The 20,888-nt window shown below is 30.8% G+C and overlaps 1 protein-coding gene across 1 annotated transcript in view; it reads left to right on the plus strand.

Moving 5' to 3' along the window:
* Positions 1–470: 470 nt before the first annotated feature.
* The window catches only part of LOC108561107 (LIM/homeobox protein Lhx1), a gene marked incomplete at its 5' end in the record, with an annotated part of 38,518 nt that continues 18,100 nt past the window's right edge, over positions 471–20,888 (plus strand). The window contains 3 exons of the mRNA XM_017918902.1: positions 471–636; positions 10,477–10,672; positions 17,036–17,259. Of these exons, the coding sequence (XP_017774391.1) occupies positions 471–636; positions 10,477–10,672; positions 17,036–17,259 (586 nt within the window). The remainder of the gene's footprint in view (positions 637–10,476; positions 10,673–17,035; positions 17,260–20,888) is intronic.

The raw sequence follows: 20,888 nt of genomic DNA on the forward strand, positions 1-20,888 counted from the left end.
TTGGAAGCACTGGAACAGCCAGGACGACTCTTGCATGTCAGTAGCTTTGTGCACGCGTGTGGATGAAGTGCGTTGCGGCCCCACACACCCACGAAAACACACCGTAACACACACATAACACGTAAACAGAGAGAGATTAGAGAATCCTTTTTGCGAATAATATAAAAAACACGAAGTAACAAAGTGCGAGGAATCCAAAAAAAATCTGCGGTCGCGATTTATATATATATACATATATATATATTTTGAGAGGAAGACGAAGTGAGTGTTTTTGGTAGTGTGCATCGACGGAGGATCGTCCGACGGATCTTCTTTGTGTGCGCGCGAGGACCTCCTTGAGTGTTTCTTTTTTTTTGTTGTTGTTTTTTGCGAACCGGTGGAAAATTTCAGAAAACCGGAAGGACCTATTCGCATCGTCCTTCCACGAATATTATTTATTTTTTTTCGTTTAATTTATTTGAATAACTTAAATTCAAGTGGTTGCGCGGAGTTCAGTGAACGACATCATCCTGGCGGCCTTTTTGGAAAACGGGCCTGCCTGTACTCCAGTAGGGGCCCTAACGCTTAGGGCCGGATTAGCTCATGTGCCTCTTGGGCCAAATCCCGCTTACATACAGCACACACCACACAACATAGGTAAGGAAACAAATGAAGATTACGAAGAAAAACAAAAGAATAAAACACACGCACTCTCTCACGAAGCCATTACTCAAAACAATAACTCAAAGACTTCACTAAACGAACACAATTTATTATACGCATAATCGTAAATTTCATCCTCATGACGTTTTTTTCTTCTTCTCTTATTATCTCCACATTCTTACAAACGCAACTATTGAAACACTAAAATTTACGTTTACAAAATCATCATTTACATCTGCTAACTTTGAAATACAAAAAACAACAATAAGTTTTACTTCTAATTATAAAACATGAAAACGTATCACTTCTTAATAGAAAAGTATGAAAAGATATCAATTTTTGAACACTAAAATTTACCTTTATAAAATCATAATTTACATCTGCTAACTTTGAAATACAAAAAACAACAATAAGTTTTACTTCTAATTATAAAACTTGAAAATGCAACAATTCTTAATAGAAAAGTATGAAAAGATATCAATTTTTGAATACTGAAATTTACCATTATAAAATCATCATTTACATCTGTTTTACTGAAAATGTATCAATACTTATTAGATAAATATGAAAAGACATCATTTTTGAATACAGCAAGATGTTTAATCAAAAATTGAAAATCTATCAATTCTTTATACAAAAATACAAAAACATTAATTTTCAATACTAACAATCAAAATATACTTGAAATGTAAAATTGCCTTTAAAAACTTATAACGATCATCTGCGTTAATCTTAACTATAAATGTCCAAACAAAATATTGATAACTTGACAATTCTTAATACCAAAATAATTGTAACAATGAAAATATAATGAATATTCTTATAAAATCACAAGTATTTTTCATTTGTATTAAACTTAACAGTAAAACATTACATAAAATTAAAAAAAATATCAATTTTGAATACTGAGGAATACAAAATTTATCAATTCTTATTACTAAAGTTATTGTAACAATCAAAAAATAAGTTTCGAGAAAATAATTATCATTATCATTATTATCATATTATGAATCCGCTTCAATCTTAACTGGAAAATTCTAAAACTTGCTTCAACTGTTTTTCAAACTCAACTAAATCAAACAATTTACTTTCTTATATGATTGAAACACTGAAAAATACCTTCATCATTTTCATCTTCGTCAATCTTAACTAGAATACTTATAATAAAGCAACAGTAAACATTATGTATTGACTATTAAAAAATTTAATAAATATGAATTGTTACAGTTACAACAATTGTAAACAAATATTTTGAGAGAAAATTAATTATAACATGAACAGAAAAATTAGTAATATTTCAATTAAAACATAGAGATTACATTATTTATGTCTGCATACACGGAAATACCGCAATAAACACCTGTTTCTACATCAATTACATTAATTCACGTATTTCTAAGAATGTACTACAACAATGAGTAAAGATTCAAAAAAAAAATATGAATAGAATACAGTTTTACGTAATAGTAAAAATGAATATACATAATTTATTACTACTTCATACACGTTCTTAAGGATTCAAGTATTGTATCTTTTGATTATAGACTTAAAAATTTAAGATGTTTTAATAAAGAAAAAACTTTGTACTTTGGAACAACAAATCTTTTATTCTTTGAAAACTAATCTTTAAATACTTGAAACTTACCAAAAACTACACAATTTGATACAAAAATAAGCGTTGTTAAAGAATGTACTTCATGATCACATAATAATTTAGAGCGTAAAATTGTATATTAAAAACAAGAATTACTTCAATTTGTAATAATTAACTTATTATTCTGAAATATATAGAAATAAATTGCATTAACAACAATAATTAACAAGATAATTTAGATAATTTGCAACAATTATCAACACTATAAATAAACTAAAGATACAACAAAGTATGTAAAAGTTTAATTGCGAAGGAAACCATCAATTGCATTAATAACAGTTTAATGATGAAGACAGAACTAAAAAAAAAATATATAGATTTATTTGATTCAAAAGAAAAAATGTGATACGTGCATAAATGAATAATTAATGTCAAAGTAATTGCACATACGGGAAATTTGCAAGAGATTTATGCTTTATGGAAAGAGTTTCACAGTGAATGGTTTACAGCCCCCAAAAAGCGGTGCACCAAGACCGCAAAACTACCCATTTATGACCCAAAGATTTAGATGCACGACCCAAGTAAAAACTAGTAGTATGAAGGGATTAACTAGATGCTTTTCTTAGAAATTATTAGTATGAAAGCGAAAATATGTTAATATTTATAAAAAAATCAAGTAACAAATTCTAATTTAAAAATTCAAATATTTAATTGATGTTTTAACACTTTTAACAATTACATATATTTATTCAACACGTAACTACTTCAAATTTGTTTATTTTAAAGCTAAAAATGTAATTTTTCCGATAAAATATATTTTCATTTTAATAATTTCTTCTTTTTTTTTAATTATTAATGATGTTTTTGTTTCGATATATAAACGCGATTGAATTTTTGCCTGAAACAGTTAAAATCGTATTTATTTTTGGGGCCGAAATCAATTTTCACCCCGAGCGCGCAAACAAAATATATTTATATTCGTTAATTAGTTTTTGTTATTGCGCACCACCAAATTATATTATTTTTATAAAATACATTATTATTATTTCGTATTTATTTATTCTGCGCCACAACCCCCCTTGCCCCCCCCCCCAATTTGCACTGCGAAAACAGTCCATTATTTTCAATAAAATTTGTAGAAAATTAATTTAATCGAATTGTTGATATTTCACAGTTTTTTTTTAAATATTTGTTTGAGAGTTAAGCAGAGGATTGGTGATTTGTTTAATTTGATAATTAATTAGGTTTTTAAATAACGAAAACAGTCTAATTTTACTATATTAGTTTAATCGAATCTGTTAGATAATGGGCGCTATTTTTCATAGTTAAGTAACGAATTGGTGATCTGTAAAATTTGATAATTAGGAATATTTTTAAATAAAATGTGCCTATATTCATTAACTTGAATAATATCCATCCATTATCCATTAGTTGACGCAGTTTTTCTTAAGAGTTAAGCAGCGGATTGGTGATTTGCAAAATTTTGAGATTCAGTGAAATCTGAAATAATACTCTAGTAACATTAAGATAAATGGAAATGATCCAATTTTTCTATATTAATGTTATAGCGTAGTTCATTTTTTAAGAGTTAAGCAACGGATTGGTGATCAGTAAAATTTGATAAGATGAAACAGTAGTAAAACTTATTTAGTAACAGTTATTGCGTAGATCATACTTGAAAGTTAAACAACGAATTGGGGATTAGTAAAATTTAATAATTATGAAAATTCGAAATGATAACTAGTAAAATGTATATTTGTTTTAATAGAAAACGCATTATTTAAGTACATTAATTAAATCTAATAATAATAATTCGTATTTGATAGTTAAGCAATGGATTTGATGATCACTAGAATTTCATAATTAAGTTTGATGCAAAATGATAATTTAACAAATCTTAGATTCTTACAAGTAAAGTGCCTAATTTTACAATATTAATTTAATCCAATAAAGTTGTTGTTCCTGTTATTTGATAGTTAAGCAACGAATTGGTGATCAATAAAATTTGATAGTTAAGGAGATATGAAATGATACTGTAATAAAACTTAGATTTTTAAATATAAAATGCATAATTTTATTAAATTAATTAAATCAAATAACGTCGATCGCTCAATTCATATATGATAGTTAAGCAATAGATCGGTGATCAGTAAAATTTGCTAATTAAGCGCATACAAAACTTACATTTTGTTAATAGAAAGTCCCTATTTTTACTATTGAATCACGTCCATTGCCTTGTTTATATTTGATAGTTCAGCAATAGATTGGTGATCAGTAAAATTCGCTAATTATGCGTATGTGAAACTTTTTTTTATTAGAAAGTCCCTAATTTTACTATCAAATAACGCCCATTGCTTTGTTTATATATTTGATAGTTAAGCAACTGTGATTGGTGATTAGTAAAATTTGATAATTAATTATCTAATATTTGACTAAATTTTTGAGAGTTAAACAGCGGATTGGTGATCGATAAATTTAGTAACGAAATAAATAAAATTGCCTAATTGCTACTATTATTAATGATCCAAAAAAATAAATAAAATGATAAACGATCTAAGAGCCCTTTTCATACAGTTGACACCTGTCAAAATTTATAAATATTTGCCTACTTTCGTTATTTATGCATCCGCCGAATGAAAATCTGAGGATTATCCACGGTTATTATTAATAATCATGATGCGGAATCCGCGTTTCGCATGCGGCAGCAGTGATTTATTGTTGTGACGGTAATATGTTGCATTGCCCTTTCTTGAGGCCGAGGAATACATAGAGAGAAGATGATGATGCCTTTGGGGCATTTCGGGCGATTAGAACTAATTTACATCAGCCGGCAGCCCAGCGCGAAAGCCTCGATTTATATAGTGCATCAACGTTATTCAAATTACGTGGCAAAAAGCCACCGGAACCCCGAGGACTTCCTTCATTGAAATCCGAATTTTCCTTTTTTTTTCTGCGTGCGTTTTTATTGACTTTTCATCTGTGTGTTTTATTTTAACCGTCTGTAAAAAATCAATGGGCATGAATAACGTTTAAATATTGTATACAAATGTGGGGACTCCTTATCTCGAGGTTCTGTACTAAAGTTTCAGAGCTCAGTTGTAAGTTGAGAAGTGTTCGGAAAGGACGTGTCGCGATTTTTAACTAAAATCCTTCAGTTTTTGCAAGGATTTTCATTAAGTACAGATGATGATCTTCAGTTTCGATTTAATCAATGGTATGATATCAAAAAAAACACATAATTTTTTATTTTAATATCTTTTATAGAAAACACTCACGTTTCTTAACATATTTTGCTGATAATTATTAAAAATTGTACAAAAAAAAACACACGAAACAATTACGAATTTTAAACAGTGGTAAAAACTACAATTAAATAAAACTTGATTATTATTTTCTTGTTGTTGCTTGTTTTTCTGGTTTATGTAATTGTGTGCATATGATCCAGTGTTCTTAATCCGTTGTTAATGCTTTTGGGCTTTGGGATTTCGCAATTTCCTTCGCACACCGAGGTCATGTTTTTTCTTTTTTTTTTTAATTTTGGAACTGAAGAAGTGGAGTGGCTTTCGGTGGAAGACCGAAGAGTTTTTGAAACCGGTCCACCGAACGGTTCACGGTTTGTACGTGCCGCCGCCGACCGCTGGGGATTATCGCCGAAAATCCCGTTGGCCGCGTAGGATTAACCAACCCTGAAAAAATTAATAATTCGCAGCAACAACAACAAAAAAAAATGTTGTATAGAAATGCAAGAACATAACGAGAATAGTCGAACGAATGGTAAAACGTGCATACATAAATGTGTTTCAATAGAAATTACGTGGGTTCGCAACATCCGATAGATCTTGAATTGATTTTGTTTATTGTCATTATTTGTTTGTTTCTTGCTTGCTAGATATTCAAATTTTAAACACATTACTTTCAATTTTACATTTTGCTTATGTATTTTGGAAAATGTTAGAAAATTCATAAAATTTGATTGATTTGTTAATTAATACGTGTTTTCTTAGAATATTTTTATTTAATTTGTTAAGATTTGTTCAAAATTTGTATTTTGTTTATTGTCATTATTCTTTTGTTTCTTGTTTGTTATCTATTCAAATTCTATACACAATTTTACATTTTGGAAATGTATTTTGGAAAATGTTGGATAATTCATAAAATCCGATTGATTTGCTAATTAATACGTGTTTTCTTAGAATATTTTTATTTCATTTGTTAAGATTTGTTCAAAATTTGAAAAACTTCTTCAAATTTTATAATCTGTCAAATATTTTTGTTTTGTTTCAATACTTAATTACCCCAAAAATCAACTAAACATTGAATTTATACTTAAAAAAGTAAAGGTAATTAATTATTGTTTAAAGATTTCACAAATGAGATATTTGTTGATGTTTTTAATTGTATAATATTAAAATTTGTCTACGCTTTTGTTGAAATATATTGTTGAAATTTATTTGTTTTGAGTCGAAAAAACTTGAAATTATTTCACAATTTCCAAAAAGTAAACCAATAATTTCGGTTAACAATGTTTTATAGCATAGACAAGTTTTCTGTATTCTATTCAAAATATTAATAGTTTTTTTTTATCTCAATCAACTACAAATAATTATTTTTACTAAACTTTTCTTAACAAACTTCTCTTAGTTATTATGCCAATTTTACATTTAAGTATCAAATTGTAAAAGTTATATTTTACTTTTAATTGTTCCTATTTCATCATTTTAAATTTTCTTCGTTAAAATTCAACTGTAAACTTGTAATTTTCTTGAGTGAAACATAAATCATAATATCTGTATTTTATTCAAAATATTAATAGTTTTTATTTTCAATTAATTACAATTGTAAATAATTATTTTTACTGAACTTTTTTCTTAACTAACTTTAATTATTATCCCAATTTTACATTCAAGTATGAAATCGTAAAAGTTCTCTTTTATTTGTTTAAATTTCTGTATTAAAATCGTTTATTTCTACTGGAAAGTTGTAATTTTCTTGAGTGAAACATAAACCATAACTACGTTGATTTCCTTCTCTCCTTTCGGTTCACCTTATTTGGAAAATTGCGAAATCCGCGAACGGCGTTCACGGCACGCTGCAAACTGTAAAAAAAAAGTTGAGACGACGTAAAACGTTGGATTCGTTATACGTCTCTTTTTTTTTGATGTTGTTCTCCAAGTAAGCCGATCCCGAGAAGAGGAAATTCCATAAACGCGTAAATTCGAATATCTCGGAAATGCAACAAGAATTTTACACGCCCGCAACTCGTGCGGAATGTAATGAAGTCGAAGAGATTTTCAGGAAATGCAAAGAACATTTTCATTACTGAAACAATAATAAAACAAAGAACTTAATTATCCTTAGACGATTCCGTTTTTCGCAACGCGTCGATCCTTTTTAATCTCTTTTATGTCACTTCGAGAACGCATCATCACGTCTTCGGCTTTTATTATATCCGATTCCGACCCCGTCGTTAACCTCTCGAAGATTAAGGAAAAACACGTTTCCGTAGCAACTGTTAATCCACGTGCGTTTGTTAAAAAAATGAAAATCGTAATTATCTCCTTCTTAAATCGTTTTTCTTTTTAACTCTTTTGTGGATTCAATTTAATTTCTCGGCCCACTTTTCTTTCAATTTGGAAGTCTCTTATTATAATGTTTCGAGTGATCCTTTGCGTGTCCTAATTGGCGACCGCTCACGGTAATTTCATAATTCGACGGTCGCCCGAGGGCCACGATCTGCCCTCCCCGAAGAAAATTGAGGCCCTGCGTGATTTAAGTAGCCACCAATTAAGGGCGTTTAGAGGTTTCCTCTTAACAGATCTATTACTACTCCTCATCCTCAATCCCAAACAAACAAACAAATCTATATAATTTTTTTTTAATTAATCAGCGGAAACTGTAATGAAGTTTAATTCAATTAAAAGTCTGACATTGACGCGCACTTTAATTTAGATATGCGCCGCGATTCCAGATCACAACTAATTTATATCATTAAAAAGTACACATTTTCTCCGCGCTTCCGTTTGTTGTTGCTTCTATTTTATTTCTGTTATTCTCTTTTTACTCTGTTGCCTCTGCTTCCATAAATACGCCTTTGATTTATGTTTTAATTAATCCGCTGCTCCACAACGGAACGCAGCAATAAATATCCCAAGTGCATTAGCAATTTACCCGTTTTTGCAGTTGGAAAACAAACAAAACAAAACGAAACCGAACTGAATAAATAAATAATAAAAAACAAAGTGGAAATGCAAAAGGAAATTAATTAATGGATTAATAAACCCTAGTTGTTTTTTCTTGTTTATTTATAGTTCTGTAACAAAGAGTAAAAAGAAAATGGTTTTTGGCGGAGGCGGAAGGATTGCAACAACAAAAATAAAAAATGTGGACTAAACGAAGGCGGCTTTGGGCACGGTTTTCGATGCGGTTCAATTGTTACAATTAATAGTCAATGCTGCTGCTGCAACGCATTTTTGCGACGCGAAATGGAATTAAGTACGAAAATATTTACGTTCACCTAAATTGCTTCTGACATTTTACGGCCTATTAACTGTATAAACACGCATTAGCTGATTCAAATTGAACAAACGAAACGATATACACTGTCCACTTAAATATGTACATTTGAATCATAGGTGCTTTGCATTGTGCTTCAAGATCATCCAATTATGTTTTAAAGCTGCGTCCGCATTTTGCGTATTATGAGACAAGTCTATCAGGAATGCCAAATGTGATAATAAGTAATAGTACAAATATGATATGGGACAGAAGTACCAATAACTTTTTATTATTAATAATATAAAGTGACAGTTGACAGTTAGTGTAACGTAAAATGACAGTTGACAGCTATTGACGTTTAACATATTCAAATCTCATTGTATGGATTCAGCTTTAGATCTAATTATATTTCATTGATTAAAACACTCTTGAATGCAGGATGCGAAGAAGTAGGTTTGATAACTTTTTATTATAGATAATATATAGTGACAGTTGATAGTTGGTGTAAAAATTATAAAGTGACAGTTGACATTTGACAGTTGGTGTAAAAATTTTACAGTGACAGTTGACGTTTAACATATTTAAATCTCCTAGTATGGTTTCAGCTTTAGATCTAATTATATTTCATTCATTAAAACACTCTTGATTAAAGGATGCGAAGAAGTAGGTGTGATAACTTTTTATTATAAATAATATATAGTGACAGTTGATAGTTGATGTAAAATTTATATAGTGACAGTTGACATTTGACAGTTGGTGTAAAAATTTTACAGTGACAGTTGACGTTTAACATATTTAAATCTCCTAGTATGGTTTCAGCTTTAGATCTAATTATATTTCATTCATTAAAATACTCTTGATTAAAGGATGCGAAGAAGTAGGTGTGATAACTTTTTATTACAAATAATATATAGTGACAGTTGACAGTTGGTGTAAAAATTATAAAGTGACAGTTGACAGTTATAGACGTTTAACATATTTAAATCTTGTAGTACGTATTCAGCTTTAGATCTAATTCTGATTCATTCATTAAAACACTCTTGATTAAAGGATGCGAAGAAGTAGGTGTGATAAGTTATTATTATAAATAATATATAGTGACAGTTGATAGTTGATGTAAAAATTATCAAGTGACAGTTGACATTTGACAGTTGGTGTAAACATTTTACAGTGACAGTTGACTTTTAACATATTTAAATCTCCTAATATGGTTTCAGCTTTAGATCTAATTATATTTCATTCATTAAAACACTCTTGAATAGAGGATGCGAAGAAGTAGGTTTGATAACTTTTTATTATAGATAATATATAGTGACAGTTGATAGTTGGTGTAAAAATTATAAAGTGACAGTTGACAGTTATAGACGTTTAACATATTTAAATCTTGTAGTACGTATTCAGCTTTAGATCTAATTCTGATTCATTCATAAAAAAATAACTCTTGAATGAAAGATGCGAAGAAGTAGGTGTGATGAACGTTGGGAGATAACTACAGGGTGTCTTGTGATGTTTTAGAGGCAATGAAAAAAAGAAAGAAGGAAACTGAAAATCTTTTGAAATTGGAGTGGAAAAACGGTGGGTGGGCCTTTCGACGCCCGATTTCAACACTTTCCGGAAATTAACATTGCGTTTCGCCTTTAAACTGTAGATATAAACATGTGTCAAATTGAAAACGCTTTATATTTTGTGCTAGATACATTTTTTCTCTGTTTTATATTTGTTTTTTTTTTTTTTGTTTCTTGTAGGTCGGTGCGAGCCAGCCGCCGGAATGCTCATAGCCTGCGCCGGCTGCGAGAAGCCGATCCTAGACAAATTCCTGCTGAACGTCCTGGAAAGGACGTGGCACGCGAACTGCGTCCGATGTTTCGACTGTCAGGCTCCACTCACAGACAAATGCTTCAGCAGGGAAGGCAAACTCTTCTGCAGGAGCGACTTCTTCAGGTAAATACTTAACCTGTTAAGCGGATTGATGCATTCTATCACCTAGTACTTACGCGTTATTTTATTATGCGAATATATTCGTCATGCCATGACGAATATATACGACATAACCACATAAACTCTTTAATCATTTAGATTAATAAGCAACGTTAATTAATTGGTTTATTTAAGATACTTTGGTTGCATATTAATCATAACCTGTCATTTGTTTTGACACCTTGTTTGAGTGACCTCTATGATCAATACTAAAATTACTATAATATATCATTTATTTTCTACCAAAATAAGACCGTAAAATTCTAATGAAACTTTACTAAACTTGATTTTAGTAAAATAAAATTATGACAAATCAAGTAGTTTGTTTTGGTAGTAGTAGTCTAATTATGATAATGGTTTTGTAATAGCCAGAAAAACAAAGTGATTAATTGCATTTGATTTTGTCGTTCGGTCGTAATTCATATAAGGCCAGTAGGTCTTTTTTAATTGGTCGACTTCAGTTTCGTCCACTCCACCTTTAAAAATTCCTTTTTTTGTGTTGGTTGTTTCTTTGTTCCTGGGTGTCTGGACTATTATAGCCGTCTGGGAATCAGTTTTGATGGTCGGTCGCTGATAAAAATCGACCAACGAGGAGAGGTTGCTCGGTTGGTTGGCCGATGCATGCGTATGCATGCATGTATGTGTGTGTATGTATACGTATATACATTGTGTGAGTGTGTGCAGAGCAGAAGTAATTTAGTAGTAAATTATACACCGAATAAACTATAACGACTTATAAGGCAACACCTACAACACCTGTCCGATGGGATTAGATGGCTGAAATTTATATATTACTTTGACTTCCAATGTTAATTAAAATGGGGCACACCGCTTCAGAACCATGAAATTATTAGCATCCAACGTGCGCGTCCGGAGTTATTTATGCCCCGCCATCATAACTCAATGGTACCCCGAAAAAGGAGTAAAAGGAAAAAGGAAGCGCCGCAACATCTCGAAGCATACATACATACACATACACACATCTTCCCTCCGCACATATATTTATGGTGCACTTGTAAACGTATTTATAAAACCCACCGACGTCCGAAACAGAAACACAATCTGAATTATAATAATGGAACACTCAATCCACCTGAACGAAAACAAGTTCATGATTTAAACGTAAATTCATACAAAAGAAACCACAATTAACAACGTATTTTAAATTTTACAAAATTTATGTTCCTTATTCTATTTGTTATTAGTAGTAGTTATTAGTTTGAACTCAAATTGACATAGTTTCAAAAATGTATTGTTTTTAATTTCAATATGTACCAACTTAAATAATATCACTATATTGGTAATACTTATATTTCTTGTATTTAACACGTGAAGGACGGCGCTTTTCGGGTTGTCTGCCCCCAGAAATTTTTTCGTGGACGCCTATGGACTGAGTGAAAAGTCAAATATCTTACGTCAATTATAACTTTAAACTTTTTCTTATACATTTTTTAATGATATTGAAGCAATTTATAACAATTGTGGGAAAAATATTGAAATTTTCATTCAATTCTACTTAATGAAAATTTCAAATATGCTTCGCAAGTTAATTTGTAAAGTATGCCTAAATTATGTCACAATATCACGTATTATTCTAAATTGCTTCAAGAATTATTAAAATATGTATAAGAAATGTATTGGCGTTTGAAGTTTGTAATTGACTTAAGATATTTGAGGTTATTCTCAGTCAAAATCAGTGGCGTACATAGCAACAAAACTATTATTTATAATTAATGACCCACCGGTGGGTCATGCCGTCGTCAATGTGTTAATTATTAGTTCAAAAACTTGAAATCTTGAAATAAGAAAATACGTCTATAAAAAAATAACGTTTGCTAAATTTCTCTTCTATGTTTGGCCATCATCCTTATACGTCCATAAATATTATGAGATAGGTTAAAGTTTGATGTCAAAGAGACGTTTCGCTGACAATTCAATTAAAAACGATATCAGTGATTTTAATTAAACATAAGATAAACGCTGATAATCGCTGGTGTACAAAAAAACAAAGAAATAAGTAAATAATAAAGCAGTGATAAATAAGGCGGACTGAAAAGTTTAATTAATTTTAATCATATAAAACTTAATTTGAATTGCCTTTGGCACGTAATTCAAAACGCTTTTTCGTTCATATACAGTTTTTTTTTTCATTTTTTTGTATTCGTTATATTTAAATTCTTAATGTTCCGTTATCGTAATTAACGCGGTGTTAACCGCGAGATTCGGTCGCCCTTATCAGAGTTATTGGTGCAATAAAGCAGTTCACCGTGACAGTGTGCCGTGGATACTTTATAGGCGTTTCACACGGACCGATCGGATTTCTTCTTCATTCTTTGGTTTGGGTTTTGGTTTGGGTTCTTCATTGATGGGCGCAGCGAGCATTTGCTAAGAGATTCGTCCGAAAACCTAACTAGATACATTTCGGAATTGGTTTTGGTTTTCGGGGTGTGACCAATCTTTGAAACGCTCTTAACGACTGTCGTAAATCGGTTCAAAAAAACGAGAAAGGGCATTCTCATTATGTTATTTATTGTTTTCAAATGTTTCTTTTTTTATTATTATTTATTTTCTTTTTCTTCTCTTCTTTATACTTAAAAACGTTTTTCATTTGTTATTTATTGTTTTCTAGTGCGTTTTTTTTTCTCACAAATTTGTTTCTTCACTTTACATTTGTTTATATTTCTCCAGTTGGAAAATCGGTATTCTTCAGTTTTTGATTTTTTTTTTAAATGTTGTTTCTTCTCTTTACATTTTCTCATATTCCTCCAGATCTCTTTACATTTTTTGTATTCTTTCAGTTAGAAAACGTGTTTTTTTATATAATCTTCTCTTTAAATGTTTCTTTCTTCTCTTTACATTTTCCATATTTCTAAAGTTGGTAAAAACGTTTTTCTTATGCTGTTTATTGTTTTCAAGCTTTTCTTATTTTAAAATTTGTTTCTTCACTTTACATTTGTAAAGGATGTCCGAAAATTAACGCAATATTTGAATTCAATAAAAAAAATCACAATCTGAAGACTAAAAACTTTGTTTTCTATTTAATTCAAATCTTGCGTTAATTTTGGGACACCGTTTATAAATTCATCAACTTGGAAAAACGTTTCTCTTATGTAATTTATTGTTTTCACATGTTTTTGTTCTAATTTCTGTTTCTTCTGTTTACAGTTTTTGTATTCATCCACTTAGAAAAGCGTTTTTCTTATATTATCTATTGTTTTCTTAAGTTTTTTTTTTATATAATTTTGTTTCTTCTGTTTACATTTTTTGCATTCTTTCAATGAGAAAAACGTGTTTCTTTACATAATCTTTTCTTTAAATTGTTGTTTCTTTTCTCTACATTTATATAATTTCATCCACTGGAAAATCGTTTCTCTTATGTAATTTATTGGTTTCATATGTTTTTCTTCTAATTTGTATTTCTTCTCTTTACAGTTTTTGTATTCATCCACTTAGAAAAGCGTTTTTCTTATATTATCTATTATTTTCTTAAGTTTTTTTTATAATTTTGTTTCTTCTGTTTAAATTTTTTGTATTCTTTCAATTAAAAAAATGTCTTTCTTTACATAATCTTCTCTTTAAAATTGTGTTTCTTTTCTTTACATTTCATCCACTTGGAAAAGCGTTTCTCTTATATAATTTATTGGTTTCATATGTTTTTCTTCTAATTTTTGTTTCTTCTCTTTACAGTTTTTGTATTCATCCACTTGGAAAAGCGTTTTTCTTATATTATCTATTGTTTTCTTAAGTTTTTTTTTTTATAATTTTGTTTCTTCTGTTTACATTTTTTGTATTCTTTCAATTACAAAAACATGTTTCTTTACATAATCTTCTCTTTAAATTTTTGTTTCTTTTCTTTACATTTCATCCACTTGAAAAAGCGTTTCTCATATGTTCTTTATTGTTTTCATACGTTTTCCTTCTAATTTTTGTTTCTTCTGTTCACATTTTGTTTGTATTCTTCCAGTTATAAAAAAAACGTGTTTCATTACATGATCATCTCTTTACATTTTTTGTTTAGTATTTCCAAAAGTTTTTACTAAGCCGCCTTTTTTTGTTGTTGTCGTTGTTGTTGTTTATACGATCGTAAAGCATTTGTTTTGACTGGAAACGACAAACAACGGCCGTGACGAAAGTAAATAAAATTTACGTGTCGATCCGTTTTCATATTCCGTCCGTTCGCATCGATCCGCCTGTGTGAAAATCGTAATGGCTTCGTAATAAGAGCCCAGGTTTCTTGTATTTCCATCCATCGCAATTAACGAGTACAGGCCAACAAGTTCCAACAACAACAACAAAAAAAAAAGAGGAAGCACGTAACAAAAATGAAACAAAAGCAAAACGAAACGAGAAGGAAAAACGGTTTTTACGTACGTACGTGTACTTTGTTACTTGATCGTGTCCATATAATTATACGAGATCACGTGGCTTTTTCGAAACACCATATTATATGCATGCGAGACGAAAGAAGAAAATGGCCGATGAACGAAGCTCAAAGTTCCTTACGGATAAGAATCCCAGATTAATTTATTAACAAACAAGAAAAAAACTATTTTTTTAAGATTGAAACTGAACAAACAACGTTTTTGAAATTGGCGTATTTACAAGAAAACGATAAGGGGAAAACTATTTATTTTATTTTTATTTAAGGGTGAAATATTGGGTCACGTAATTCAGGGCAAACGGGACAAAAGATAGCGCTAATTAACTGTAACTTATGATAAGAAAATCGGTGGTGGTTGAAAGATAAATATTGTGTAGGGGAAGTCTACTATTTATATATATTTTTTTTCTTACTGTTTAATGTAACGATACTTTACGTAAGTAATGGCAATAAAAACTTTCTTTTATTCGGGGGGGCTATTTAAGCGCTTATCTAATAGGTGCTTGGAAATGGGGGGTGGAAGTTTCCTTTGGGGGTTGTTTTCTATCGTTTTCGCTTTTGCATAAAGCAGGGGTTGCACCATGATTATGATGATGATGATGATCGTAGCGGTGATGAAGCCCGTCGCATCGACGGACACGTTGAACGAGAGGTTGATGCGTTGGCTGTGTGTATCAGAAGTCCCCTTTTTGCAGAGGGTGGAGGAACAGCGATTACCATAAATAAATTAAAGTACACTTATCTACAAGTGCACAGGCCACATCAAACGGAGATGCGAGGGGTTGGTTTGTTCGTTCGTTCGTTCGTTCGCGCACCGTTTGCTCCTTATCTAATTTCAAACAAGGGGTTGTTTTTCGATTACGGGGAGGAAAAACGTCGCCACCGGCAAATATATATATATCTCCCTTATACACACATTCATGCACGTATATACACACACCACACACTGTTACACGCAGAGCAGCCACCCTCCTGTATTTTGATTCTTTCAGGAAATTTAAAACGTTTCCTGACCCTTCGGCTTCAATCTACATAAGTCAACCTTCATTTAAAAGTCATCATTTCGGTTAATAGGAAATTCATAAAACAGTGAAAAAATTGAACCCTTTTTTCAACTATTTGCCTACATTGTTCAATATCAAATCATCATCACATTTTTTCGTTAGTTTTTATGAAAACTGAATAAGAATTTCATATTTTTACATTTAAACTAACTTGAAAGAATGTTTTTAACTACATTATTAACAGAATTGTTGCAAATTAATTTAATTTGTTCAAAAGTACTCACATATCTACTAACGTGGTGCAACAATATTGTAAATAAACTAACATTTGCGAACATTAACTTTAAATTATTGTTGAAAAGTAATGAAACAAAGATTTTTTTATAATTTGGCAACTTTATCCCAAAAAAAAACACAAGAACTTTTATTATTTATAAAGCTAAAAGTGAATCAAAGATTGTTAGAAATTTAATGAAAACTTTAAACTATTTTATGAAGTAAACGGATTAACGCATGTATTAGAATTATTCATAAATTGATTTCTTTTTAAAATACTACACTTTAGCATAAAATTTTGGGAATTTATTTCGAATCTGTATTAAAATTAATTGTAATATAAGTAGATTTAAGATGATTTATGAAATTTCCTAAACTGTGGGAATTTCTTTGTGTGTAAACAGAAGCAAATAACTGTAAGGTTTGTCAGAATGGACATACTCTCACTGTCATTGTTTTTATTTATACTTGAGCGATTACGGTGCATTTTGAATCCCATTGTTATGATTATTATTGGAAAGTGTAACCGGAGAAACCTTGTGCACCGCGCGTTCTCCGCACTTCTTTCATCCTTCACTCTCTCAGTCTCTTGCTGTTCTAGATTTTCGATGTTGGATTTGGATTTTAACGGAATGCCTTTTTTTCCTCTGTTTTTCTTCTCTTCAGGCGATACGGGACGAAATGCGGCGGCTGCGGTCAAGGGATTTCCCCGAGCGATCTCGTCAGGAAGGCCAGGGACAAAGTGTTCCATCTGAACTGTTTCACGTGCCTCGTCTGCAGGAAGCAGCTCTCCACAGGCGAAGAACTCTACGTACTCGACGACAACAAATTCATCTGCAAGGACGATTATCTGGCGGGAAACAAGACCGCCATCCCGGGACACCATCAAGGTAAGATTCTAGAACTTACTTACTCCATCTTGGCGAGGCAACGGAAAAAGCGGAAACGGAAATAGGGAAGAACCCTTGGAGGGTGGAGGGGTTTGGGAATGTCGTCGCGAAGTGCTTGGGCCGAATTCCAAAGCGCTATAGGGGAGCGAAACTCGTCCTCCGATTGGTTACGTAACAGAGGGTGCACGGCATTCCCATCGATTTTACTCCAAATATACTTCACTCTCTCTGTCGCTCGCTCGCTCACTTCTTCGCCCTGTGTACATATACATGGGGATGTTCGGGAGTCAATGGATTCGTGAATTATTGAAGACGGCGCGCGGCCCTTCAAGAAACCAGCTCCAAATTTCAATTGACTTTAAATACATAAATAATCATCTATGTTACAACAACATTTATAGTTAAAATCACATTTTCACAAAGAATAATCTTATGTTTTTCTTATGAAATTATAAAAAACAAACGTACATAAATAAAAAATGTCTTCCAGCAAATAATATTATATTCATATAATAACAAAGTTTCAAGTAATAATCTTATAAAATCCAATGAAATATTGTTAAAAATTTTGATTCAAGAACATTAATAAATCAAACATTTCTACAATTCTTACAAAAAACACTGAATTAACAAAGTTTTAAGTGAAAATTATTAAGTTAACTTATTTTGATCAAATTTTTATATAAATATTTCTTCATTTCAGTTACATTTCTTTTAAATTCTCTTTTACATCATAAACTGAGTAAGCAGTAGAATTCAGAAAATTTCATCATTGAAAGAATATTTAAAACAGTAACAAATAACAAATCATCATTGCAAATATAAAACTCTAATTTGAAAGCAAATATTCATGTTACAACAAAAACTTTAAGCTAAAAAGAAACATTTTTACATAATACGAAACTATGAATTAGTGAAGCAGAATATTATTTTTCATAATATACAAATGTTATAATTATTTCTTTTTGTTTAATAATTGATTTATGTAAGTTACAAAATAAGCAGCAATTTCATTTACTGAAATCGATATTAGTAGAAATATTAACCTTGGATTTCAATGCAAAAATATTGCGTTTTTGCATCGCTTTCACCGAATTTGTTAATAACTACCTTTTGTTTCACTATATTTGCAATTTTAAACAATAGAATAAGTGATTGCATACATTTAGTTATGGTGTTTAAAAAATAAATTGATTTCATAAATGTAAGTTAGATTTATTGTTTCATCTTAATTTCATCATAAATTCTGCAAAAATTCAATAAGTAAAACGAATTGAATCTTTTGTTTAAGTTAAATAAGTTTAAACTAAATTACATAATTAAAATTTTACTTTTCAAGTTGAAAATCAAGAACATCTTGAGTTTTGATTAAAGAATACTGCAAAAGTACTACACTTTTTTGGTTATTGTAAAAAATAATAGTTCATTATAGTTTATACAAGAATTGTTTAGATTTAGTATTAGGATTAAGCTTCCATCGAGATGCTCTGATTAACTGCAGATCCAAGTGAACTTATCCTTGATTTTTGTGAGCTGTTGCGTTCATTCGTGACTGCGTGTGTGTATGTATGTATGCATGTTTAGTTGGTATGCATGCGTTTTAGCGCCGGCGTATGAAAACCACGCCCAAACACCACGACCATCCAATCGAAAAGATGGGTTCCATCCTTCACTCTTATTATCTATCTCCGACCCCTCCGAGTGTCCTTACACGATCCCCCTTCCTCACCTACATCGTCGTCCCCCCGCGCATCCTCTTCGTATAGATCCGCCACAGACGCCCTATTTCATATCAACTCCAGAACACTCTTCAAGAAAAATCCATTATTACAACAACAACAACAACAAAATAAATAACCAACAGTCATGTCAAGTGTAAATAAAACTTCGTTGTGCATATCAAAAAAGTTGTCTGTATTCAATATATATTAACTTTCTTTCGTAACTTTTCATTCTTTTATTGATTTTTGTATCGAATTATGTGGTAAAAATGAAACTTTAGTATTTCCAACGCAAATTACAAGTTAAAAGTACAGTAGAAATTGAACTTTCTTTCAATTATTTTACTTTGGGATTATTACAAAATTACTCAACAAAAAGAAAACCTGAAACAATGGACGAGAGAAAATAAAACACGTTATTTAACAACAAACAAACAAAAAAAAAACGCCAGAAAAATATTATATGACCCGGAGGACCGTAAAAGAAAAACGAATCGCACATTATGTGCAAATTGCCCTAAAATACTGCAAAACTTTTAACGGCCTTTCATTGTTGTGTTTACGATGCGATTGTGTGTGCGTTGAACGTAATTTCCGATCTATCGACCGTGAAAACGCACAGCTTTAGTTTTTCTTTCTTCTTCTTTTTGCAATATCGAACTAGGAAAAGTTTGTAAAAAAAAGATTAGTTTTATAGATGTCAGTGTTTCGCTTTACGTCGATACAAATGAAAATAACAGAATTTTGTGGAGAAATAAAGATAATTAAGTGTCGTTTTTTATTTTTTTCTTATGATATGTATGGAACAAATGAAAATAACAAAAGTTTTAGAGAGAAAACAAATCGAAACAAATGAAAATATCAAAAGTTTTGGATTAAATAAAGGCAAAGTGTTTTTCGCTTTACGTCGTTTTTTGTGATATACAACAAAATGTATTTCGCTATACGTTTTTATTTGTTAGTTGTTGCGATATTAAACTAAAAAAATAAAATTTGCAGAGAAATAAAATGTTTTTCGTTATCGTACGAACATAGAAATTTATGTAGGGAAAATAAGAGACAAAATGTGTTTCGCTTTACGTCGTATTTTTTCTTTAATTGGAATTCCGTTTGTCTGGAGTTGAGGAGACAACTAGAGAGCGTAGACACGCTCATCGTGCGGATGGCGTCTTCGTAATGCGAATTAAAACGATTCGAAACGGACATTAAAAAGGCGCAAATACGTTTTTACAACACTCTGGCTCGAAATCGCGTTTCCTTATTGTATCCGTGGTGTGGTCGAAAACAAACAATTGGAAATTATTATTTCTTCGGTTTTAAAGTTTCATTCCTGTTTCTCTATAATTTTTCAAACTTTAACATCAAACATTATGAATTGAAATAAAGATGTTTCATATCCGATTTGAATGAAACTTGAATGTTTTCATTTTGTGTCGTATTTGGGGGGTAGAAAAGGGGTCGAAGGGTAAATGTATTCCTATAGGATCGCATTACTATTTATGCAAGTTGAGTAGAGTGTGAACGTCTTCCGCGCCCCGAAACAACGACGTGCATTCCATATGCATGGGGGCAGATGATCTGTTGTCTTAGGCTTAAGGGGCGCATGGGGCGGTTTGTTTGCGTTATGAAATTGAAACGAGATCGCGTCGGGATTTTCTCATCCCCACATCGCTTCACTACCCCCATTTTATATACATACATTTTTTTTTCTATATATATTTATTTACATTGTTTGCCGAATTGAAAACGTTTCGTAACCTAATATTTTTTTTTACGAATATAAAAAAACAGTTTTACTACATTTAAACTATTCATTTGTTACTTGATTTTCTGCGTCCTCTGTTGTAAATTGTAAAAGGCAACAGTTTTAATTATTTATTTGTCGATCGAATATTTCGAAACCGATAA

The sequence above is a fragment of the Nicrophorus vespilloides genome, unplaced genomic scaffold (genome assembly GCF_001412225.1).
Source record: "Nicrophorus vespilloides isolate i.1.1-1 unplaced genomic scaffold, Nicve_v1.0, whole genome shotgun sequence".
NCBI lineage: Eukaryota > Metazoa > Arthropoda > Insecta > Coleoptera > Silphidae > Nicrophorus > Nicrophorus vespilloides.